Source organism: Molossus molossus, unplaced genomic scaffold, assembly GCF_014108415.1.
Source record: "Molossus molossus isolate mMolMol1 unplaced genomic scaffold, mMolMol1.p scaffold_m16_p_18, whole genome shotgun sequence".
Classification (NCBI taxonomy): domain Eukaryota; kingdom Metazoa; phylum Chordata; class Mammalia; order Chiroptera; family Molossidae; genus Molossus; species Molossus molossus.
Genome location: NW_023425353.1, coordinates 32,638,516 through 32,666,071, shown reverse-complemented (window position 1 = coordinate 32,666,071; position 27,556 = coordinate 32,638,516). Strand labels below are relative to the sequence as shown.

At 41.7% G+C, this 27,556-nt stretch overlaps 1 protein-coding gene across 1 annotated transcript; it reads right to left on the bottom strand.

Annotated features, from left to right (window-relative positions):
- Window positions 1–2,050: 2,050 nt before the first annotated feature.
- On the bottom strand, window positions 2,051–25,669 carry DZIP1L (DAZ interacting zinc finger protein 1 like). The gene is given in 8 exon segments (XM_036267469.1): window positions 2,051–2,257; window positions 12,569–12,697; window positions 16,908–16,969; window positions 16,972–17,056; window positions 17,796–17,968; window positions 21,325–21,409; window positions 25,171–25,258; window positions 25,260–25,669. Coding segments are annotated over 8 exon segments (1,239 nt in total).
- Window positions 25,670–27,556: the final 1,887 nt, after the last annotated feature.

Sequence of the window (27,556 nt, the reverse complement as noted above, 5' to 3'; positions counted from 1 at the left end):
CTGCTGCGAAGGTGCACCTTCACTCTTCCGGACTCATCCTCCATCTCAACATTAGCTGGGAAGCCACACTTTTCACCATTCCTTTGTTACAAAAGCTCAAGTTTGTTCGACTGTGTATTACAGGAAACTATATTTGTCAAGATGCTCATTGTAGTTGAATCTAGTGGTAACCACGGTGATTATTAACCGGGTGACCACAAGCCCCACAACTGGTGCTAACGAGCCCAAGCAGCAGAAGAGGCTGTGCAGATATTCTTCATACTGGGAAAATGGCTAAAGGCAGTGCTTTCTGGGAAAAAATTATTTCACAAATAAAAATACAAACAAACAATAACTCCAGCACATTCACTTCAAAAACAACACTTCAGAATCAACTTTCCATGATACTAGTTCTGTGACCTTGAACAAGTAACTGAAGGTCTCAGAGGCTTAGTTTCGACATCTGTAATGATGTGTGTAGTTATACGATGCCTTACCTTGTGGGTGGTGTGGGGGGATTCCTGCTCTAGCCCCCTAGTCAGCCAAGCTCAGGAGGGACACCCTCTCAGTGTCCCCCGACTCCTCTGACCCTCTCCTACCCACAGAATTAGCCAAGAAGAGTGGCTGCAACATCCCCTGGACCATGTTTCACCTGGGAGAGAGTAAGAAATACTGGCTTTTCCTCTGACCCTCCCCCACACCAGGGCCTGGGTTTGGAAAGTGGTTCCACTGTCCCCACTGCTGCCTGTTCAAGGTTGTCGGTCATCCCATATTTTGACACAATTTTACCATATTCTCATACCAACTGTTCTGTTATCTATTGGACATTTTTACGTACAACATACAATGAATGACACCACGTTTAAACATAAAACACCCATTGTATACGTGTCCAAGTAAATTTCCATGAGCTTATGGATGGTTGTTAGTAATATTTTTCTAAAGCACATAAATAAAAATGGAGATTAAATTTTAAAAGTATTGCCCTGGCCAGTTTGGTTCAGCGGTTGGAGCATCGGCCTGCGGTACAGAGAGACCCGGGTTCGGTTCCCGCTAAGGGCACGTACCTCGGTTGCGGTTTGTCCCCGGCCCTGGTTGGTCGTGCGGGTGGCAGCCACTCGATGTGTCCCTTCACGTCGGTGTTTCTCTCTCTCTCTCTCTTCCTCTCTCTCCCTCCCGCTCTATCTGAACAAAAAATGGGAAAATGTCCTCGGGTGAGGATAAAAAAAAAAAAAATTAAAAGTATTGATCCATGTACCAACTAAAATGATCTCTCTATTCTTATAGATATGTGGGCTACACTCTGGAAAACTCTGCGTGAAGAGCTCAGGTGGGGTCTGACTGAACACAAGGCGGTAACAGACGTGACCTCCCTCTGGCTGCATATGTCATGGCTGAGGAGACACAGGGAAAGGAGCCGAGGTATCACCCTGCACGAGCAGACCCATGCCCACTGAAGCCCCCCACCCCACCCCGAACCTCCAATTTCAGCAACCAAGTGGGTCTGGGAATCCTCCAGAATTGGGGAGGCTCCCGAACCTAGGAACACAAGTTCCCTTGCTCCTGAAGTACCTTGAGGCCAGAGACTGGAGGGTCTTGTCCATCTACTTTAACCTTCCTCAAGAACCACCTGGCCTTCCCTTGCCATGACCCCCAGGGCAAAGTATCAGCGGTGACCCCAGGCAGGGAACCAGTTTGAGCTCTGAGGATTTGTCCGCAGGCAGGACGGGCCCAGCCTCTGGCCCTCCGGCCACTTCGGAGCAGGGTGTTACTTGACTGACACCTGCCTCTGCCCCACCTCCCGGCCTTGGGCCTCCCACCGGCACTGACAGGCCCGGTCTGCAGAGCCAGAAACCCCGTGAGCTGCTCTCTGGGGGAGCGAAGTCTCACTTGCATCACAGCAAGCTCTTGTTGGCTCTCCTCTACTTCCCGGAGGGTCTCTGGTGCCCACCCCACCCCAGACTCTGTTTCCCCCACAGAGGACTTCAGGACTCAGCCAGCTGTGAGGACCCTACCACCTCACCCTTTCGAGACACCCGCCTCATGTGCAAACAAAGCCAGACCCTCCAGGTCACAGTCCCTGAGCAAGCCCTCTTGCCAGCTTCCCTGCAGCCTTGCTGTCTGGGGCCTGGTTCCTCTGTCCCTCCTCCTTTCTGCTGGGGACTTTCTTGGGGAGCTTTTCCCTCAGATTCAGAAATTCAGAAAACTTCCCCTTCCTCCGCACCCGCTGGACCTTCAGGAGGTGTCTGAGAGTCTTAGTGGGAATTCCCTTTGCGTCCTAGGAGAGACCAGTGTTCCCCTTTGGAGACAGGGGCTCGCCTCCTCTTCCTCCCCAAGCCTCTAAGCCTGCTGCTGGCCTGGGAGCCACCGTGCCCAGTGCCAGGTGCTCCCTGGTGAGGAGGAGACGAGTGCCTGGGCAGGGCGGGCAGCAGCTCCACACGCTGAGTGTGCTGGCGTAGGGTCCCGGAGCCCCAGCCAGACGGCCACAGCAAGATACAGTTCTCCGGGCATCACGCATCTGGGCTAAGATGGGGCCTTCCCACCCACCGACGGAACCCTAGGCTGGAAGACCACGGCTTGCTCCTTTCTGTACCCCCGGCGCCATCGCTATGCCAGACCCATTGTCCTTTGTGGCTAACAATGTTTGAAAAACCTACTGCAAAAAACAAATGTCAGGTACCTTCTAAGACCTACTGAAAGTTGCTTGGGCTTTTGACATCTACCCAGAACCCATGGGAGGGTCTTGTGACGCATTTAAATCCAAGATGAGGATTCATTCAAGGTTGGAAAGAAATGTTTTAATCAAGCCTGAACACAGGGCCAAAGTGAGATTACACAGAAGCTGAAACCTGTCAAAGCTTAGAGCATCACTCCTAAATAAACGTAGGTGTCCATTTTGTTCTAATCTCAGTCTGCACAAATAGTATTTTCAGTGACCGGATGCCCAGCTCCTTTAATAGCAAGGCGTGTTTTTATTTAATAGTAGATTTCATTGATGCCTTTAACGATAATGCGCATGCTCTGGTTAAACACGGGCATGAGAGAGCGATAGCATTCAAACCCCGACTTGTACCAGAGCTTGCAGTGTCTGGCTCACCCACAGCCACGTGCCCAGTGCGTGTGGCCACGTGTGCCACCGATGATGGACACTTAACCCAAAGGACCCATCTAGAGGTCAGATCGAGCCAATTAGATTCCCTTTGTCAGAAAGAGAGACCCAGAAGAAAGTAACCAATGAGTAGACAGTGGAGAGGTCAGGATGCAGGGTGGCACCCCAAGCAGCCATTGGAGGAAACAGGAAAGAGGCCACACTGCCATCGTGACATGAGGAAGAAGCTGTGTGGGTTTATATCCTAGACACCAAAGGTGCCCTAGATGGAACAAATAATATGTAAGTTGCCCTGGATGGTGTGGCTCAGTGATTAGAGCATCAGCTTGTGGACCAAAGGGTCCTGGGTTCAATTCCTGGTCAAGGGCACGTACCTGGGTTGCAGGGTCAGTCCCCGGCCCCAGTCAGGGCATATGCTGGAGGCAACCAGTCGATGTGTCTCTCTCACATCGATGTTTCTCTCTCTACCCCCATCCCTCCCTACCTTCTGCTCTCTCTAAAAAATAATCAATGGAACAAATATCCTTAAGTAAGGATTAACAACAACCAAAAATGTAAGCTTAGGACGTATAGAACAATCTCGCATTTGTCAGTTTAAGGACATCCTGTGTCGCCCTGGCCAGATTGGCTCAGTGGTTAGAGAGTGGACCCATGGACCAGAGAGTCCCAGGTTCAGTTCCCGCTAAGGGCACGTACTTCAGTTGCTGTTCATCCCTGGCCCAGGCAATTCATCTGAGGTTTATATAAAAGCCTCCTTGGAGGGCCTCACAGGGTCCCTGCTGATGGGACCACACAGGAAAGGCTGTGGTGGCTCAGAAGAGAAGGCCTGGAGTCCCTGTCCCTGCCCCTGTCTGGGCAGCCGATCCATCTGTGTACTGATGAGCGTCAGCAGCCAGGAACAATGTCAGCAACAAAATACCAGTCAACCAGTTCAAGGTGGTGTGCTGAGGCTGAGAGGTGGTCACAGGAACGAAGCCCCCCCTCCCCACCCGGACCACCCAACGAGAGCTACCTGTGTCTCCATAGCTTCAAACTCTTCTTGAAGTTCATTTATGTTCCTTTCGCATATTCTGCCCTGAAAATAATTTAAAGTTTACAAAATGAGTCCCTCTAGATATTAAAATATATTATAAAACCACAGGAATTAAAAGGTGCTGGCACATGATTAGGAAGACAGAGAAGTGAAAAGAATAGGAAGCACAGAGAAAGAGGAATAAAGCGTGGCATCTTAGTCTGGGAAAAGAGGGACTATTGACTAACAGTGTTCACACACATAGCTAACCGCCTGAAATACAGCTATGAACGTGGATCCTTATTTCATCTCCTAAACCAAAATAAAATCTAGGTGGGTCAAAGATTAAAACATAAAAAACAGGAGTGACTGTCAGCAAAGTGGTGAATTAGGAGGTTCCAGCTCTCAAACTACCCACAGATGGGATGAGCTTAATGGGAACCTGGGAATCCAGCTGACAGATTCCAGTACCTCGACGGAGGGAAAAATCAGGCAATAGATGCATTGAAGAGAAGAGCAGTTGCACTTTACTGCATCACCCCTCCCCCCAGGCAGCACAGCTCAGTGCCAACAAGGACTTCCCCAAGCTCAGAAACTTTCCCACAAGGAAACGTGAGCGTGAGTGAGCATCCAACTGCTCCAGCCTTGAGGGATGCTGCCCGGGAAGCCACTTCTGTCTCACCGTCCCCAGAACTGAGGGATTGGCATGGCCGGAGGCAGTCTGTGGTACCTGCACACCAACCTTGCCAACGGGCCACAGATCCTGCTGGCTGCCTTACAGACACCAGGAGCTGTGGGAGGAGAGAAAGTAAAAGTGTGGGGTGCTTGTGTGCCGTTGAAGTGAAGTTGGTATCAGCTCATATCAGATTGCTGTACTTATAAAATGTTTCATGTAAGCCTTATACTAATCACAAAGAAAAACACCTACAGCAGATATGCAAAAGATAAAAAGAGGAAGGAATCAAAACATAACACTGCCAAAAAAAAAGGCGTCAAATCACAAAGGAAGACAGCAAGAGAGAAAGAAAATAAGGTAACTGCAAAAAAAGTCTGAAAACAAAATGGCAATAGTTAAGTAATAACACACCAATAATTATTTTTTTATCTTTCAATTACAGTTGACATACACTATTATATTAGTTTCAGGTGTACAACATAGTGATCAGACATTTATATACCTTACAAAGCCATCAACCCAATAAGTCTAGTACCCATCTGACACCATATATAGTTATTACAATTTTTTTTTAATTTTTAAATTCTCACCCAAGGATATGTTTTTACTTATTTGAGAAAGAGAGAGAGAAACATCAGTGTGAGAGAGAAACATTGATTGGTTGCCTCCCGTGCATATCCTGACCAGGCACCAAACCCACAACCTGGGTTTGTGTCCTGATTGGGAGCCTAACCTACAACCTTTTAGTGTATGGGGTAATGGTCCAATCAACTGAGCCACCCAGCCAGGGCACATTTTTTACTATATTTTCTATGCTGCACATTATTATTATTATTTATTATTATTATTTATTATTATTATTACATGGGATTTTGTATTAAAACCCCCATTTGCTAGTTTTCTCTCAATGTCTAGTCTGAAACAGTCCATACATGCAAATAAGTATTGGCAACCAATGGTCATTAGCACCAATTCAGCACCTACGAGAATCTCCAGTTTGAGATGCAGTGAAGGAGTAATCTTTATTCAGTATAAAACAGTTCAGTTGTGATACAGCATGTCTGTGAAAACAGCACAGCTGCGAGGCAGCCCTGGGGCCAGGTGGCCCTGGAACCAGTCCCCTCTCTGGCGAGACAGCCCTGCTCAGCTCCCAGATGGTCTGCTTTGGTCTGCTTCGTTCTATGCCAGTTTGCTTTGGCCTGCGCTGGTCTGCTCCAGTCTGCTCCAGTGAGACATCTTTCATGTTTCAGCTCAGCCAGGGAAATGCAGTCTTTAGTCTTAAGTCTTCCCTGTGCTCCTCAAGCCAGAGAGGAGCTGACTTATACAGGCAGAACTTCTCACTCCTGGTCCCTGATTGGTCTGTCCTCACGCAAATAAGAATCCCAACTCTTCGCAGTTGGATTGGTCCAAAAGGCACTTTCCTGATTGGTCAGAATGGAGCTGCTCTGTTTGGTGGGTGCTGTACAACACAGATTGGATGGGGGAAAACCTCAGTACTAGATTCCAGGAACTCCTTTTTAAGGTCTGATCAGATGGCAGAAACAGTGTAGGCAGGCACTTCAGCACAGACGCAGTGCTGGCTTCTCTCTGAATACCTATGCTATACTTTAAATCCCTGTGATTGTTTTTATAACTGACAATTTGTGTTTCTTAATCCCTTCACCTTTTATACCAATTCTCCCAACACCCCTTCCACCTGGAAGCCATCATTTTTTTCTCTATATCTATGAGTTTGTTTCTGTTTTGTTTGCTCATTTATTTTGTTTTTTAGATTTCAAATATAAGTGAAATCATATGGTATTTGTCTTTCTCTGTCTACTTATTTTACTTAGCATTAACATAATATCCTCTAGGTCCATCTATGTTATTTCAAGTGGCAATATTTCATTCTTTTTATGGCTGAGTAATATTCCATGGTATATATATATATATATACCACATATTTTTTTAATCCTCACCCAGAGATATGTATTTTTTTTTATTGATTTTGGGAGAGAGAGGAAGGAGGAGAGAGAGAGAAAGAAACATCAATGTGACAGAGAAACATTGATGTGAAAGAGAAATATCAATTGGTTGCCACCTGTATGTGCCCAGACCCAGGGATTGAACTGACAACCTAGGTATGTGTCCTAACTGAGAAACAAACTTACAACCTTTTGGTGTATAGGATGAGGCTCCAACCAGCTGAGCCAGCCAGGTCTGTATCATCTCTTCTTTTTTCATTCATCTATCAACGGACATTTAGGTTACTTCCATATCTTGGCTATTGTAAATAATGCTGCTATGAACAGAGGGGTGCATATATCTTTTTGAATTAGTGTTTGGATTTCTTCATATAAAGAAACAGAAATGGACCTGCCGGGGCATATGGTAGTTATGTATTTAATTTTTTGAGGAATCACCATACTATTTTCCATAGTGGTACACTAATTTACAATCCCACCAACAGTGCACAAGGGTTCCCTTTTCTTTCCCTTTTTTTTTTTTTTTTTTTTTTTTTTTGGTACGTGCCCCCAGCAGGAACTGAACCCAGGACTCTCTGGTCTGCAGGCCAATGCTCCAACTGCTGAGCCAAACCGGCCAGGGCAAGGGTTCCTTTTTCTTCCCATCCTTGCCAACACTTGTTGTTGATTTATTACTAATTTAAAATTTTTTAATTTAAATTTAAATGGATTACATTCTCCAATCAACAGATGTAGAGTGACTGAATGAATTAAAAAAAACAGCCCAACCAGTGTGGCACAGTGGTTGAGCATCAACCCATGCACCAAGAGGTCGCAGGTTTGATTACTGTTCAGGGCACATGCCCTATGGGGGGCATGCAGAAGGCAGCCAATCAGTGTTCTCTTTCATCAATGTTTCTATCTCTCTCTCCCTTCCTGACTCTCTAAAATCAGTAAAGAAAAAAAATTGTAAATAACAAAAAAATACAAGGTCAAACTATATGCTGCCTACAAGAGACTCACTTTAGCTTTAAAGACACACACAGGCAGAAACTGAAGGGGTAGAAAAAGATATTTCATGCAAATGGTAGCCAAAAGAGAACAGGGATAGCTATACTTATATCAGAGGACTTGAAGTCAAAAATAGTCACCAGAGACAAAGAAGGTCATTATATAATGATAAGGGATCAAGTCATCTAGAAGATATAACATCTGTAACTATATAGGCACCCAACATCAGAGCACCTATAGATATATAAAGCAAATATGAACAGAACTAAGAAAGAAATAGCAACACAGCAATAGGAAGGGACTTAAATACCCCCTTTCAACAATGAATATATCATCCAGACAGAAAATCAATTAAAAAAAAAAAACAGCAAACTTGAACAGCAGCACTATATATCAAATCAACCTAACAAACACAAAAAATTGCATCCAAAAGTAGCCAAATACACATTCCTCTCAAGCACACAAGGAACATTCTCCAGTATGGATCATGTATTAGCTCACAAAACAAGTCTTACCAGTTTAAAACTGAAATCATATCAAGTTAATATTTTCCAATCATGATACATTAAAACTAGAAATCAATAATAGGAAGAAAACAGGAAAATTCACAAATGTGTGGAAATTAAACAACATACTCCTAAAAAACCAATGGGTCAAAGAAGAAGTCAAAGGAAAACCATAAAACATCTTGAGACAAATGAAGGTGAAACCACAACATATTAAAACTTATGGGAAGCAGTAAAAGCAGTTCTAAGAGAAAAGTTTATAGTAATAAACTTCTATATGAAAAAAAAGAATAATCTCAAATAAATACCTCAAGAAACTAGGAAGCACAGAACCCAAATTTAGCAAAAGGAAGGAAACAATAAAAAATATCAACAAAACTAAGAGTAGGTGTTTTGAAAAAATTGACAAATCCATATCTAGACTAAGAAAAAAGAGAGGTTTCAAATAAATAAAATCAGAAATGAAAGAGGACACGTTACAACTGATAACACAGAAATGCAGAGAATCACAAGAAACTACTATAAATAATTACATACCAACAAATTGGATAATCTAGAAAAAGTGAATTACCAGAAACATATAACCTACCAAGACTGAATCATAAAGAAATAAAAAATCTAAACAGTCTTGGCCGGTTTGGCTCAGCGGTTAGATCATTGGCCTGTGGACCAAAGTGTCAACGGTTGGATTCCGGCCCCAGTAGGGGTTGTGCGGGAGGAAACCAATCAATGTGTCTCTCTTACATTGATGTTTCTCTCTCCCTCTCTTCCTCCCTTCCACTCTATCTAAAAATCAAGGGAAAAATATCCTCGGGTGAGGATTAACAAAAAAATAAATCTAAACAGACCTATAATGATTAATGAGATTGAATCAGTAATCAAAAAAAAAAAAAAAAAATCTCCCAATAAAGAAAAGCCCATAGGCCGTAACCGGTTTGGCTCAGCGGTTAGAGCGTCAGCCTGCGGACCAGGGAGTAGTTCTGAGTTCAATTCCAGCCAAGGGCACGTACCTCAGTTGCAGTTTGTCCCCAGCCCCAGTTGGAGACGTGTGGGTGGCAACCAATCGATGTGTCTCTCTCCCTCCCACTCTGTCTGAAGATAAATGTAAAAATATTCTTGGATGAGGATTTAAAAAAAAGAAAGAGCCCTGGCCGGTTTGGCTAAGCGGTTAGAGCCTGCGATCCAGAGAGACCCGGGTTCAGTTCCCGTTAAGGGCATGTACTTCGGTTGCAGTTTGTCCCCGGCCCTGCTTGGGTCGTGTGGGTGGCAGCCACTCGATGTGTCCCTCTCACATAGATGTTTCTCTCTCTCTCTTCCTCTCTCTCCCTCCCGCTCTATCGGAATAAAAAAATGCAAAAATGTCCTCGGGTAAGGATGAAAAAATAAAAAGAAAGAGAGAAAAGAAAAGCCCATAATCAGATGGCTTCACTGATGAATTATGCCAAACATTTTAAAACTTAATGCAAATTCTTTCACATAAAAATTGAAGAGAAAAGAACACTTCCAAATTCATTTTGTGAGGCCAGCATTACACTTATCAAAAAAGAAATTAAGAAACTATTCCCATTAATAATAGCAGAAGAAACAATTTTTAAAAAATACTAGATATAAATTTAACCAAGGAGGTGAAAGATCTATACACTGAAAAACTGTAAAAACATCAATTTTAAAAAATTATAGAAAACACAAATAAATAGAATATTTTGTGCTCATGATTTGGAAAAATATTATTAAAATGTTCTTACTACCCAAAGCAATCTACAAATTCAATGTAATCCTTTCCACAATTCCAATGGCATTTTTGCACTGAAATAGAAAAAATCTTAAAATTTATTTAGAACCACAAAAGACCCCAAATAGCCAAAACAATCTTGAGCCAAAAAATAAGACTGCAAATATAATTTCCTGGTTTCAAATTATATTACAAAGCTATAGTAATCAAAGCAGCATGGTGCTGGTATAAAACATAATGGAACAGAATACAGAACTCAGAAATAAGCCCACACATAAATGGTCGCTAATCTTTGATAAGGGCACCAAGAATACAAAATGGGGAAAGGATAGTCTCTTTAATAAGTCGTATAAGAGAAAAAATCAAATAATAAAATTGGACCAAGGTCTTGCACTATACACAGAAATCAACTCAAAATTAAAGACTTAAACATGGGACCTGAAACCGTAAAACTCCTAAAAGAAATCATAGACAGAAAGCTCCAAACATTGGCCTTGGCAATGATTATTTTATACATGACACCAAAAGTACGTGCAACAAAAGCAAAAATAAACAAGTAGGACTATAACAAACCAGAAAGTTTCTGCACAGCAAAGGAAATAATACAAACAAATATAAAGGTAGTGTATGAAATGGAAGAAAAGATTCACAAACCATATATATGATAAGGGATTAATATCCAAAAAATAAGGAACTTATACAACTCAATAGCACAAAACACAAATAACCCAATTTAAACATAAACAAAGAACCTGAATAGACATTTCTCGAAAGAAAACATACAATTTGGTCAACATGTGTATACAAATCATCCAAATTAACATCATTAATCAGAGAAATGCAAATCAAACCACAGTGCAATATTACCCCAAACGAGGTATACATGTTAATAAACTTCAGTTTGCTTTGTCTTGTTAAAAGATTAAAAGTAGAACTACCACATATTCCAGAAATCTCACATCTTGGTATTGATCCAAAGAAATTGAAATCAGTATCTCAAAGAGATACCCGCACTTCCATGTTCTTTGCAGCATTATTCACAACAGCCAAAATATGGAAAGCTAATAATCCTTCAAGAGATGAGTAAATAAAGAAAATGTAGTATATACATACACTGGGATATTATTAAGACTTAAAAAAAATAAGGACATCCTGTCATTTACATAAATATGAATGGACCTAGAAGACATTATGCTAAGTGAAATAAGTCAGACAAAGACCAACACTGCATGATCTCACTTATATGGAATCTAAAATAACCAAACTCATAGAAACAGAACAGGATGGTGATTGTCAGGGGCTAAGAGGAAGAGGAAATGGGGAGATTATGGTCAAAGGACACAAAGTTTGTTATGCAAGATGTATATACCATATTGTGTACTTAAAAGTTGCTAAGAAGGTAGATCTTACATTGTGTTATTACTACAAACAAGAAAAAATAATAATAATGAGAGTGGGAGGGAACTTTGGGGGTGATGAATATGTCTATGGTCTGATGGTGGTGATGGTTTCAAGGGTGTATACTTACCCCCAAACCCACTGAATTGTATACATTAACTATGTACAGCTTTTTACATGTCAATCATACTGCAATAGAGTAATATGAATAAACAGGACCATAACAGTACTAAAAGAAAAGACAGAAATTTTTTTAAATGTCAGAATGGCCATAAACAAAAGACTAATATCTTGAAAATTTTCACTACATAAACATTATTAATTTTGTATGGCCAAGATCACATTAAACAACATTGAAGGACCAACAGAAAATTGGAAAATAGCCGCAGCAAGAACAAGCAAAAGTTTGGGTTAATTTCCATGCATTATGCAAACCCATAAATTGGTAAGGAAATCAATAGAAAAATAGGCAAAGGATGTTACTAGAGTTCACGGAAAAAGAATGGCTTTTTTTAATGTGAAACGTGAAACACCGAGCAATAGAAGCATTTTACTGCTGACTATCAACATGAAGCTCCTTCTCAACAATCTTGCAGAGCAGAAACGGAAGCAGAGTATGGTTACTGACTGCCAATTGCCCTTCCTTGGCATGGAATTAATTGTAAGCCTTACAGGCCATACATACTGGACTGTGGTAAGATCCATCCAGAATCACCTCCAACCAGCTCATGAGTCTTCCCAATTCCGTATTTGGTGAGCTCACATTGGTAGCATGAACTCGATCCTGGCGGGAATATTTACACCACAGAAAATAGCAAACGGTACAAATCAAAGATTTTCTAGTTCCATAGAGCCAGGTGCTAGGATCCATCCCAAATATCTTCAAATCCAGTAGTTTGTCACACTTTCTAAGTTGTTTTCAACTGGCTTGGAGTCAAAATGAGGGCAAGGGTGTCCAATAAGAAACACAGCTGTGTGTGTTTTGAAAAGGGATCCCAGGCAAATGTGATATTGCACACGTACATATCAGCAGCCTCACTTGAGCACCCCAAGAACCCAATTCCGTTTTCATGTATTGGCAGAAGGTCTGAAAAAATAGAATTTGATGTCTTTCAACTTTCCTAAAACCATAGTGCAAAAATGAGAAACTTGGTTAGAAGACAATATGGCTCTGGGAAGAAAGGCCTGGGGGATCCGCTCACCTTAATTTCCGTCTTCTCCTCCAGGTTCTGAAGCACCTGTATCTGCCTAACATGCTCCTCAAAGTCCCCTTCCTGCAGAGGCTTGAGGCTGGAAATCATTTCACTGTGGGACTTCAGTGACTTTTGTTTCTAAAAAGCCAGGGCATAATCTTATTTAGATAAAGATCTAATCATGATGTTGTCTTTTACATCTTGAGCAGTGTCAGAAAGGCACACCTCACCCCAACCACACTGTCCTCATTAGATACCTGCACACCTGCCAACATCCACACAAGCCCATGTTCCCTTCACTGGTGTTCCCCTGAGAGCTCAGGAGAAGCAGTTCCCAGGGGAGAACAGAAAATAAACAGTCTTACCATGTTTTTCACAATCACTCTACATGGAATCTTAGCTGGGTTTTTTTTTCCACAGAATTTTAAAATATATACTAATAAGATAATTATCCAACTACACCAAGAATTTTGTATCCAGTCCGGCTGGTATGGTTCAGTGGTTGAGCATTGACTCATGCACCAAGAGGTCATCAGTTCGATTCCCTGTCAGGGCACATGCCCAGGTTGTGGGCCAATACCCAGTGGGAGGCATGCAGGAGGCGGCCAATCAATGTTCTCTCTCATCGATGTTTCTATCTCTCTCTAAAATCAATAAAGAAAAAGAAATTTTTTTTTTTTGTAGTGGTAGGTGCCCCTAGCAGGAACCAAACCCAGAGCTCTCTGGTCTGCAGGATGATGTTCAACTGCTGAGCTAAACTGGCCAGGGCAAGAAAAAAAAATTTTTTTTAAGAATTTTGTATCCAAAAATTAACGTCAAGAAATCGACGGCATTCTTATACATCAATGATGAACTCACAGAAAGAGAAACTGAAAAAACAATCCCATTTACCATCGCTCCAAAAAAATTGCAATACCTAGGAATAAACTTAACCAAAGAAGTAAAGGACCTATTTGCAGAAAACTACAGGTCATTGAAAAAAGAAATAGAGGAAGATATAAAAAAGTGGAAGCACATACCCTGTTCATGGATTGGAAGAATTAACATAATTAAAATGTCCATACTACCCAAAGCAATCTATAGATTCAATGCAATCCCCATCAAAATACCAACGACATATTTCATAGAACTAGAACAAATACTTCAAAAGTTCATATGGAACCAAAAAAGACCCCGAATAGCCACAGCAATCTTGAAAAAGAAGAACAAAGTTGGAGGGATCACAATACCAGATATCAGGTTATACTACAAAGCGACTGTAACCAAAACAGCCTGGTACTGGCACAAGAACAGGCATATAGACCAGTGGAACAGAACTGAAAACCCAGAAATGGACCCAAGGCAATACGCTCAATTAATATTTGACAAAGGTGGCAAGAGCATACAGTGGAGTAAAGACAGCCTCTTTAATAAATGGTGTTGGGAAAATTGGACAGCTACATGCAAAAAAATGAAACTAGACCATCAACTTACACCATACACAAAAATAAACTCAAAATGGATAAAAGACTTAAATGTGACCCGTGAATCCATAAAAATTCTAGAAGAAAATGTAGGCAACAAAATTTTGGACATCATACGGAGCAGAATTTTCACTGATACATCACCTAAGGCAACAGAAATAAAGGAGAAAATAAACACATGGGACTACATCAAACTAAAAAGCTTCTGCACAGCAAAAGAAACAATCATCAAAATGGAAAGGCAACCCACTGTATGGGAGAACATCATTGCCAATGATGTATCAGATAAGGGGTTAATTTCCAATATATACAGAGTGCTCATACAACTCCACAAAAGGAAGACAAAGAACCCAATTAATAAATGGGCAGAGGAGCTGAATAGACACCTCTCCAAACAGGACATACAAATGGCCAAGAGACATATGAAGAAATGCTCAACATCACTAATCATCAGAGAGATGCAAATTAAAACAACAATGAGGTATCACCTCACACCTGTCAGAATGGCCGCCATCAACAAATCATCAAACAACAAGTGTTGGCGAGGGTGTGGAGAAAAGGGGACTCTAGTACACTGCTGGTGGGAATGCAGACTGGTGCAGCCGCTATGGAAAACAATATGGTGTTACCTCAAAAAATTAAAAATTGAACTTCCATTTGACCCAGTGATCCCACTGCTGGGAATATACCCTAAGAAGCCTGAAACACCAATCAGGAAGAATATATGTACCCCCATGTTCATAGCAGCACTATTTACAATAGCTAAGATCTGGAAACAGCCCAAGTGTCCACCAGTAGACGAATGGATCAAAAAGCTGTGGTACATATACACAATGGAATACTATGCAGCGGTAAGAAAGAAAGATCTCTTATCCTTTGAGACGACATGGAGGGACCTGGAAAGTATTATCCTAAGTGAAAGAAGCCAAGCAGAAAAAGACAAATACCACATGATCTCACTTATATACGGAATATAATGAACATAACAGTCTGAGGAATACAGTAGACCCAGACACATGGAAGTAAGGCATAGACTGACATCCCTCAGAAGAGGGGATGGGGGGTGGAGGGGTGGGAAGAGATAAACCACAGAACTTATATGCATGTATGCATGACGAATGGACGTGGACAACTAAGCCGGGGACAGGGTGGAGGGGGGGTGAGGTGGGGGGTGCCAATGGGGTAAAAAGGTAAAATATCTGTAACAAAAAAAATAAATAAAGTATTTAACTTTAAAAAAAAAAAAAAAGAATTTTGTATCCAGTTTGGCTCCCATACTTTAATAAAATTAAAATAATAAAATTTCAGGCTACAGAAGTGAGACACAGGCATGAGTACATAAACAATCCTGTAGGGAAAAGACCAAAAATATTGGATGTTCCCATTTAGGAGAATGTGGTCCAAATTCAGAGGAAACCATGAATGGTAAAAATGATGTCCTCATTTACCAAAACTCAGCATTTCCTAACCAAAAGTAACCCTCTGACCCTTGATGAAGTGGTTTCTGAACAACTCCAAGTTCAAAGCAATGCCTGTGTACTGAATGCCCATTCAGCCAGCACTGTGTGAGGGGAATATGGGAGTCAGAGGTTTTAGGTGAGCTCAGAAATAAGGGTTGGGAGCTAGGGATTAGGAGCATGAAATCCCTATAGTGAAGCAGCATCTTATTTTCTATAAACCATTCCTGACCACACTGGGGAAACATTTAAGATGGGAAGGCCCAGGTCACTATAGAATGTCGCCCCCGCCCCAACACACACACACACACACATACACACACACACACACACACACACACACACACACACACAGCTCTCATTTCAACCCCACCACCTCCCATCTCTGCCTTCCATCTCAGATCCAGACGATGGATCACCCAAGACCCCAGGCCTATCTCATGACAATCCTCTTCTAGAAAAGTTGTCTTTTTAGGCAAAATGTGGAATGATTGTGAGAAACACTATTAGTTCATTTTCAAAAGCAAGATTCTCCTTGATGTTAGGAGGACCCACAGGGACTACATATATTCTGCAGATATTTCTCCTTAAAACTTTTCCCCTGATACAGTTTTAGTCCTACAGATTTATATGGGAAGATACAGTCCAAGTACAATTTTAGTAACGTTTTCCTGAATAAACTTGATAGTTTATCCATTAGAAAAGCAGGAGCTTTGACGCTGAAAGAGCTGGGTCAAATCCCAGCACAGCTCCATCTCTTAATAGCTGTGTGACCTTGGGCAAGTTACGTGGCCTCAATGCCTTGACCTGTAAAAGGAGGAATGTTAATAACTTAAAAAAAGAAAAAAAATTTAAAAAAGAAAATAATAAACTCATGATGTACCTATTTTGTTTGTTATGAGGATTAAAAGTTAATGTATATATAAAGTGCTTCTGCGCAGGGCCTAGAAAACAGTCAATAAATGTTAGGTGCTAGGTGTGACCTCCACAGACCCCTCACGGCGCCTCGTGTAGCTAGCACTAAGCCACTATTAGTTGGGAGAAAAATACGTTTGTTTAAATTTTGCCTCATTTCTTGTCCAGTGATGAAAGCCCTTGGCAAAAATAAGAATATATCCAGGAAGCTCTTACTATTTGCCAGATAATGTTAGGTGCTGTCTGTATGCCAATTTAATCCTTTCAGCAACCCGTCTTACAGAAAAGAAACTGAGGCACAGGAAGGTTAAGTAACTCGCCTAACATCACACAGGCAGTATGTCATAGAGCAGAGATTCAATCCCAGGCACTGGCCTCTGTTATCACCTTACAGGGTATTAGACCCTGCAGTAGCAGAGGAAGTAAAACTAGTACAAACCAGCAAATAAATTTTGAGAACAAAGAAGCAGATTCTCAACAAAAGAACTTTGAAATGCCTTTTACGGTAGGCACCTCTTCTAACGAAGAGTTACGGCTGGCAGTACTTTTCAACTCATCCCAAAACAATTTTTTTGCTTGTCTAGTTCCGCAGGTAATTTTACTTTCTGTTCATCAAAATTTATTTTATGGTCTCTTTCCCTCTGATGGGAAGTTTCTGCTTCCTACAAACAAAAGCAAGAACAGTAGAATCATTGATTCTGTATTATGGCACATGTTTACTGAGAAACTGCTAGGGCCCTTGTCTGTGCCAGTCCCCATGGAGACCCAAAAAACTTTCATCCCAGTCCCCATTGTTTGGACTTGAAGTGGGCCAAGTTTTATCTGAACTTTCGAGGCCCTTGAGGGTAGAGATCATGCCTTTTCTGTCTTTCTATTCCTCACCTCAGTGATGCTTGGCCTCAGTGATGCTCAATAAACACGTGCTGAGAGCATGAATGGTGAATGAATAAATGAAGGAATGAGTGAGACAATTTTATGTATTTTCATTTTACAAATACTTACTGAGGACCTCCTGTGGGCTGGATTCTGGAGCTTTCAGAATAGGATGCACACTTTGTCCTGAAAAAGCTGTTTCCTTCTCACGCCCACCCCTCCACTCTATCTGAATATAAATGGGAAAAATATCCTCGGGTGAGGATTAAAAAAAAAAAATGCAAAAAGCTAACTAAGAGTGTAGTGTAAGAAGTTAAAATTCAGGTCGAAAAGCCTTCCGGGGGTGCTGAATACTGTAGGAAACTTCAAGTCCCTGCTCTACTTTTGGCTAGACAGGTCTGCCAAACTATTGAGTTTTCCTCTCCAGACTACCTGAAATCATGTGCCACATCCGGGAAGATGCCCCCCGAGCTCTGACTCCCCGCTCTGGGAGACCAGCCAGCCTTGTGGCCTGTGGGACACACATACACCCTGGATCTCCGGGGCTGTCCATGACTGAGTCTCCTGATGTGTCTCCTCCATGCCCACCTGAAGCTGCCACTTCTTCTCCATCAGGTGTTCCAGCTCCTCTTGGGGCAACTTTACTTTGGTCCACAGCTCTTCTATCACCTTCTCCATTGACTGTCTCTGCTTCTGTTTTACTGTGGGGTCCATGCAAACACAGGGTGACCAGTGTAGGTGGAAAAGTCAGTGTAGTTCCTTGCCTATATCATCAATCACACAACCCGGTCTGAGATTAGCGTGGCCAATTACATTGTACATTGACCTTGGGCAAATGACATAACCTCTCTGACCCTCAGTTTCCCCAAACTGGAAAGTGGACATAATAACAGCACCTAACTCAGAGGGTCATGGTGAGAATGAAATGTGACCATGCAAAGTGCTAACTAACACAGTGCCTGGCATGATGCTTAATAAATGTGAACCAATACTGTCATTTACATAATTCTTTTGACACTACTGACACACAGAAATGTGAATGCAAAATTGCTAGAGTAACAGAAGCAGAATACCAAATAGTGTGTACACATTGATTATTAATACAAAGAACATCTCTATGTACCCTGACAGCAATCAGAGAGGAATTTAAAGTAATGAAAGTAATTGTAGTTTTAAGGTTACTTTTTTCAATAATATAAACATATAGTTTTAAATTTCAAGTGAAAGAAAGGCACCATGCATCATTATGAATTAGCCAAGGTTGCTTAAAGTGTGCCTTAAATTTAAGTTAAAAAAATATTCAGAATGCCCTGGCCAGTTTGGCTCAGCAGTTAGAACACTGGCCTTTAGACCAAAGAATTGTGGGTTCAATTCTGGTCAAAATCATGTACCTGGGGTCCCCAGCCCCAGTTGGAATTGTGAAGAAGGCAACCAATTGATTTGTTTCTCTCACATTGATGTTTCTCTCTCCCTCCCTTCCACTTTATCTAAAAATCAATGGAAAAATATCCTCAAGTGAAGATTTAAAAAAAAGATTCAGAATGAATTATAAAAGAACATTCTAACTAAACCTCATATGGATAAAGCAGTAGGGGTTAAGGGTTAATGAAAGACACCAATTGTACATTTGTTACTTTTTAAAGTATGTGTAGTAACTATTTGATAGATGACACTGTTATTAAAACTGGATGGAAAGGAGGGTGTCAATGGGGTAAAAAAGGAGAAACATCTGTAACAAAAATTAAATTAAAACTCTAAGCCTTTCTTTGAAAAAAGATATGACTTTTCTCAGATTAGACTTTTTGGAAACAAGCAATTTTTAGATGCAGTAGAAATGATTTGGGTTAGTAAATGATTTGAGGTGAGTGTAGACCAGGAGAGCTGAGAAAGCAATCAAAAAAGTCATGAACATGAATTGAGCAAAGTTGCCTTACAAACATATGTTCCCTCTCCTTACAGCACTTTACCTTAAGGAAATAATAAGGAATATGTTCAAGAGATTTGCATACAAGAATGTTGATCATCATGTGATTTATAACAGGAACATTTTTTAGTAACTCATATAAATTGTGAAATAATTCCATTGTGAAATAAATTATGATAGGCATTTGATGGGATATCATTCAGCCATTAAAATTGTGTTTACAAAAATTGACTTAATAATATTGGAAAATTATATATATATATATATATATATATATATATATATATATTTTTTTTTTTGGTACGTGCCCCTAGAGGGAACCAAACCTGGGACTCTCTGCTCCACAGGCCAATGCTACAACCACTGAACCAAACCAGCCAGGGCTGTGATATATTCTTAAATAAAAATAAGCAATGGTGAATACTGCAGACTGTATGATTATATATGTATACTGAAAAATAATGACAAATAATATACCAAAATATTAACTGCAGGTATATTATCCATGATTTTTATTTTCTCTTTTCTACCTTCCTATATTTAAATTCTCTATGCCAACAGCATTGTTTTCCACTTTTTGATTGTGGTAAAATACATGTAACAAAATTTACCATCTAAACCATTTTTGAGTATACAGTTCAGTGGTATTAAATATATTCACATTGTTGTACCACTATCCATCCCCATACCTCTTTCATCTTGTAAAACAGAAACTCTATACCCATTAAACAGTGACCTTTCATTCCCCCTCACAGTCCCTGGCAACCACCATTCTACTTTCTGTATCTATGAATTTGACTACACTAGGTACCTCATATACGTAAAATCATTATAGTGTTTGTTCTTTTGTGACTGACTTGTTTCACTGAGCATAATGTTCTCCAGGTTTATCCATGTTGTAGTGTCAGAATTTCCTTTCTTTTTTTTTTTTATCCTCACCTGAGGACATTTTTCCATTTTTTGTTCAGATAGAGTGGGAGGGAGGGAGGGAGAGAGAGAGAGAGAGAGGGAGAGAGAGAGAGAGAGAGAGACATCGATGTGAAAGGGACACATCAAGTGGCTGCCTCTCGCACGACCCAAACAGGACCAGGGACAAACCACAACCGAGGTACATGCCCTTAGCAGGAACTGAACCCCGCTCTCTCTGGACCACAGGCTGATGCTCTAACCACTGAGAAAAACTGGCTGAATAATATTTCACTGTATATATACACCACATTTTAGGTATCCATTCATCTGTCAATGGACATTTGGGTTGCTTCCACATCTTAGCTACTGTAAATAATGCTGCTATAAACATGAGTATACAAATATTCTTTAAGGAAATATCTTTTTATCAGAAAAAATATTTAAGAAGTGAAAAAATCTGTTTTTCTTTAGCAGACTCCAATGCAGAATCAAGAAGAATAAGATATCTAATAAATGCATAATATCTAGGTAAATGGTGCTGTTTTAAAATCCTAAGTCTGTTCTTTGAAAAGGAAATTAAAATGAGGGAACATTTTTTAAGTTTTACTACAGAATTTTAAAATAGTTGTATTATATTTATATTTTCATGTCTATATTTTATGTTTTAACATTTATTTCTTATTGAACTTTAAAAACTGGATATAAAGCATGCAAATCTCTCCATGGGGAAAACATACTGCTTTGCTACTCATTTTGGAATTTGAAGTGGTAAAATTAAAAGTGATTATGTCATAATGAGCTTATGTACATAATAAAGTCAAAGAATTGGTCTGACTCTCATTAACCCCCTTTATGCTCATTCATAGTTAGCGTCAGAGAGTGATTCACAGACCCTGGCACAGAAGGACTCTTCAAATTCATTCAGACTAACTGCCCCATTAATAGTGAAAACCAGAGACTCAGAAGGGGAAGTATTAACCATAGTCACCTAAAAGGACAAAACCAAGACTGGAGCCTACCTCTATGACTCCCCACTCTTTTTCTCTACATACATGGTCAGAACCCCTCCTAGCTCCATGTGGGGTCCCCCATGATGGACAGGATCACCCCATCCTCAACTAGATGGTGAGGTTCTGAGGGCAGCTTTAGTGATGTATGTGCCCTCCACCCACTGAATTCCAGTCAGGGTCCTCCCACAGCCCCTGAAGGACCCCCTGGACTCACCGCCTTCCGCCATGCCCTCATGCCTGTGTTGAATGTGGCTCCAGACGAAGGTGGAATTAATGAACATCTTCTCACGCAGATGGCACTACACAGAGAGGAAGCGGTGGGAAGTGCAGGATTAAATCACCTGAGTCAGCCTGGGATCCTCCCTATATCAAAACTCCCATTGTCCTGGGACTTCTGGGCTACTTCAGACGCAAACAGTGTAATTTACTGAGTAAGGCTGTGATATCAACCCCCTCCCAAATATATATATATATATACTGAGATTTAAAACATACCAGTATCTTAGGGAACTGTGAACATTAACTAGGTATTTGATGATACTAAGGAATTTTTGTTGGTTTTTCATGGTGTAATGATGGTATTGTGCTTATGTTTAAAAGTGAGGGTCTTTGCCCTGGCTGGTGTGGCTCAGTTGGTTGGAGCATCTTCCTATACACCAGAAAGTGGTGGGTTCAATTACTGGTCAGGGCACATATCTAGGTTTTGGGTTTGATCCCAGGTTAGGATGTGTATGGAAAGCAATCGATACACAGAAGACCTCTCTCTTTCTCCCTCTTTCTCTCTCTCTCTTTCTCTTTTTCTCTCTCTCTTTCAAATCAATAAAAACATATCCTCGAGTGACTATTAAAAAATAGAATTATAAGCCCTGGCTGGTTTGGCTCAGCAGTTAGAGTATCAGCCCGTGAACCAAGAGTTTCAGGTTCGATTCCCAGTCAAGGGCACATACCTGGGTTGCAGGCTCAATCCCAGATTCCAATCAGGGTCATGTGGGAGGCAGCCAGTCAATGTGTTTCTCTCACATCGATGTTTCTCTCTCTTTCTCCCTCCCTTCCATTCTATCTAAAAAAAAAATCAATGAAAAAAATATCCTCATGTGAGGATTAACCACCCCCAAAATAGAATAATAAAATCAAATAAAGTGGGGGTCCTTGCCTTCTAGAGATCTATACCAAAATATCTACAGATAATATACTATGACATATACTTCAAACACAGGGTGGGGTAAGTGGAGAGGGGAACAAATGCAACAACATTGGCCAAAGTTGATACCTACTGGGCTAGGTAGTGTGCAGATGAAGCTTCATTACATTTCTCTCTCACTTTCTCTCTCTGTTATTGTATATATTTGAAATTCTCCATAATACAAAGTATATTAAAAGATACTAATATCCAGGTCCCACCCAGGGTTGAGAACCACCAGAGCAAAGATAGCAAATAATAGCATCTCTAATTCCACCTCACTTTCCTCAAGCATTTGAGACGCTGCCAATCTACCATACCCTCTTTTCACTGTAAAACTTCAAAGTTTTTCCAAAACAGCTGTGCAGGCTGCATTACCAGTCAGTAGAGTAAGAGGAAGATTACTGGCGATATTTACACCAGGGCAAATGAGACAGCAGTTGTCCGTTGTCTCCCAATACACATCTCCCCTTTCCCTTAGCAACAGAAAGGATTTTTAGATGGTCATAAAGCTAATGAAAATAAACAGTGTATGCCCCATCTTCCCTTGCAACCAGGTGTGGCCATGGGACTAAATCCTGGCCAATGGCACACAAACAGAAGTGGTATATGCCACTTCTGGGAGGTGTCATTAAGGAGACATGCCATTCCTCACCCTCCTCCTCCTGCTGAATGGAATGTGGACTTGAGAGGTGGAATTCAGGAAGCTACCTTGGACCATGAGGTAAAGTCACATGACGAGGCTGGCAGAGAAACACATGAAGGACTGGGTCCATGATGGCTGTGGCTTTACATACCACCGGGAATTCTCACCTCTAGCCTGTGTTCTTAAGAGAGAAAAACAAACTTAGATTTGATTCAAACAATTACAGTTGAAGGTTCTCTGTCACCCACAGTCAAACTTAAACCAGCCGACACAACCTGGATTGACAGACATTGCCCACTCTGGAGTTCCAAAACGACACAAATGAGTTCCTCGTTGTCAGAAGGAATATGAGGTGGGTGAGTGGGTGGGTGGGGAATATTTTACAAAGCATGTTATTCCTAATTTTAAGCCCATGACCTCATCCACCCTTTCCTGCCGCCCCAGTCCCACCTCAAGCGGCACACTCAAAACCAGGCCCCTGAAGCTGGGCAGCCACCGCCGCCTTCAGACTGAAGTCCACACGCTACCTCGGCGTCCAGGTTACCACAACCCGGCTCTGGAGCCTCTCCTGCCACGTTCCTCACCAGTCTCCTGCCAAACCCCACCTCGGCAGCCCAAAGCCAGTACCCGGATCCCCTTCTCACACTGCTTGTAACATGCCTCCGCCAAAGCGGGCTCAACATTCAAGGCTCATTTAAACACCACCCCGGGACACTCCGTGCTCCCACAGCCCCTCGGCCATTTATCTTAACACTTTCTCCACCTATGAGGACATCTGGTCATTATTGGCAGTACAGTAGCTACACCCTCTTCCTCTGATAACAGCACCCCAGCCTTCTTCCGGGGAGTTACCCTCCCCTTATTCTCAAGGCATGGGCGTCAGTCCGCCCCAGCTGCGTGGAACATGTGACCGAGACCAAAGCCCATTCGAGCCCTGCGTCCCGGGGCCCCGTGACGGATTCAGAGATGGGTAGGAGACCCAAACACAGGAGACAGTGAAATACTAGCTGGGGTGCTGGGACCAATGTAGGCCCTCTGTCATGCCAAAGAAATCCGTGAGAATGAGAAGTTGTCATTACTGTGGCCCAGCTTGCTACCACCCAGACAGAATCTTTCAGAGAATGGATCCCACACAGAGGAAGAATTTCCAAGAGCTGCAGAGAAAGAAACTATATTCTGGTGCTATTTGATTCCTGGGCAAAGCCACCCCTGAGTGCCACCATAACCCTGGATTTTTTCAGTTAAATCAACCAATAAACTTCTTATTGGCCTAACCCAGGTTAGACTGTTGTTTGGTCACTTCCTACTGAAAGGGTTCTTATCATAACGAACATTGTATCAATTACCATTCTACTGAATTGATTGCTCTTGCCCCTCCTACCCTCAAACTATGAATTTCTTGAAAACCTGAACCAGCAAGACTTGTGCTTACATCCTCAGAGCCTGGCACTAGGCCAGGCCACCAAGACAATTTATTACAGAACAATTGTCCCAAACCACGTTTTCCATGGACATATATGCAAATACTCCAATGTCGCTCTGGCTAATAAACTGTCACTTGGTTAAATAATGAAGATCCTTTTCCAGATGGGCCTGATACTCTACCAATTCCTTGCCACACATTAATCATACACACACACACCTCTCTTACATATGCCCTTACACAACACTCTCTACATACACACACAAATCCCTCATACATACACTCACACCCTCCATCAATACACACACCCTTAGACATATATACACCCTCACTCATTCATGCATACCATAAATATATCTTTATGTACACACTTGTATTCACACACAAGCACACATTACATACCACACAAACATATTGTACACAAAGTTACCCTCCAAACATTCACATATATGCATCAGACACACATATTCACACCCTCCGTACATTCAGACATACACACACTAGAAACACCCCTACATAAACACACACTATGCACACACACACTATACACACACATCCTTCATACACACACCTGGCACACCTGTATAATCTCCATACACATACACACACACACACACACACACACACACACACAGTAGAACCTGATCAGACACCCTCAGGCCCTCTGACCATGAGCAGCATCTCTAAAATCTGCTCCTGACCAGTGACTATGGCCCAAAGTGGCCTCAGGGCCCAGGGAGTGGTGCTGCCCAGGTTGCCTAGTGGTAGGCACCCAGCCTCCCACTCTCCTTGCCCTGTTGATATGCCTCACCATGTGGTTGTTCTGGCCAACTGTCCACAGGCACAGCTGGTGCAAGTTTTTGATCATCTTGTGATGCCAGTGGCTATCCTCCCGCACTCTTGATCTCTTCGGCCTGGCAGGCCAGCTCCTGCTGACCACGCTGCTGCTGGTCCAGGCTGGCCTGCAGCTGTGACTCCAGCTGGGCAACGCTGGTGCTCAGGCAGTCCTTGCAGTGCAGCAGGTACTTGATGATGAGCTACGCCAGGCGCAGCACCTTGAGCAGCGCCGTGTCCATAGGCTGCCCACAGTGTCTGCACACCTCCTGGTCCAAGTTGCAGAAGATGATGTCAGCGATGTTCTCCTGCAGGGTGGCCACATCCAGCTCCCAGGTCATGTGATCCAAGTCTAGGGCACTGATGCGCCTCCAGTCCATGCTCCCCTGGTGAGACTAAAACTTGAAGGGAGTGAATGTGTAGGCCCCAAAGAGAGGATGACAGGAACCCTCAGCACTAGTATCAGGAAACTGCATGTTTGAGGAAGCCCTGGGTTGACCACCAAGGGAGGGTGCCACCGAGGCCAAAGCAGTGAGCAAAGGAGCTGAGATAAGGCCTGGAAAATGAGAAGTGAATCCAAGTTTGACAAGGTATGTGGGCTGTATGTACCGTACACCTGGCCAACAAGAGCCTATGTGGGGGAGGTGAGGGAGCTGAACAACAGCCGGGGTATGCATGCTTTGCACTGACATGGCCAGAGCCGTGGGAATCAAGGGTGTGGACTTTATAGTCACTCAACTGTGCATTCAGATCCTCAGCTTTGGGCAAATCTCATCACATCTTTAAGCCTTCTAGGTATATTGGGATTCGCGGGGCTCACTTTGCTAGTCTGTGGTTAGGAATGAGGCAGGTGAAGCACCCAGCTTAGTGTCTGGCACATAGTAGGTCCTCAGTGAATATCCCTATGCCCAAGTTCACTGCCAGGGGTCTTTTTGGGGGGGGGGGGATGGTCAATTGTATAAATGGGTCTTTTTGCAACCCTACACTGGCCTCAGGATAAAGCCCAGCAACTTGCCGTGGGTGGCGGAACCACTAATGTCCAGCACATTCCCTCTTCTCCTTCTCTCACGACAAGATCACAGTGGACACGGGTGGGCTACCTTTCCCCGTTTCCCTGGCTGGAAGGTGTGGACATATGACTATGTTCTCTCTCTCATGGCATGTAAGTGAAATGTTGTCTACCACTGCTGGGTGGGAAGGAAGGGGTGCTTAAGACAATGGCCGTGTCTCTGCACTCACTGTGCTCAATCCATGATGGTCATATTTCTCAAACATAATGGTTTAGTGAAACGACCTCCAGTTTGTTGTCAAAGACTCAGATTCTACTCTCCACTTTCTTGGTGGACCTAGAAACCGTTCTCTCTTTGAAAAGCAATTTGACAAGAGCAACGGGAATTTTAACTCAATATTCCACTACTAAGAATTACAATTTATTCTATAGATAAACTTACACAAGTGTACAAAGGTGCTTGTGCAAAAACTGTCATTGAAGTGTTGTTTGTAATAGCGAAGTACAAGAAAGCAAAGTACAAAGTACAATAGAGGATGCAAGTGGTATCTCTATACAATGAAATGCAACGCAGCTATTGATGAGAATAAGGCAGCTTTACATGTATTGACAGGGAATACCAGAAGTTTGTATGTGTGTGTGTATGTGTACATGTATGTGTGTGAATGTATGTGTATATATATGTATACACTTCTGTTTCTGTTTAAATGATATATTACTATAATCATATTTAATAACTTGCAAAAATAAGATATCTCACATATATATCACATGTACATCTATATATTTGAATATTTAGAGATATATTTTAATAGATATAGACATAGGTATAGGTATAGATATAGATATCACAATAGAATGGTTATCTACATGGGAGGAGGTAAATGGAAATGTGCAGTGGGGATAAATGAATAAATAAATAAATAAATAAATAAATAAATAAATAAATGATGGTCCATGGGTAGGAGATAGATAAATAGGTAAATAGATAAACAGATACATAGATAGATAGCCCTTACACAAATTAATGATAATCACACACACACACATATGTATATGTACACACATATATGAATAATTCATATTTGTTACTCATGTATAATCAAAATTAAATAAAATATGAATTTATAATTTATTATATATTATTTTATTTGCATAGACTATTTCTAGAAAAATAAGCTGTTAACAATAGTTACCTCTAGACAAGAGAATAAAAGTTAGGAGACCTTTATTTTCCACTTTCCACTTCTCCATACCATTCAAAGTTCTATTACTTTTATAACGTTTTCCCCTCACTTGAGGATATACTTCCATTGCTTCTTAGATAGAGTGGAAGGAAGAGAGGGAGGGAGAG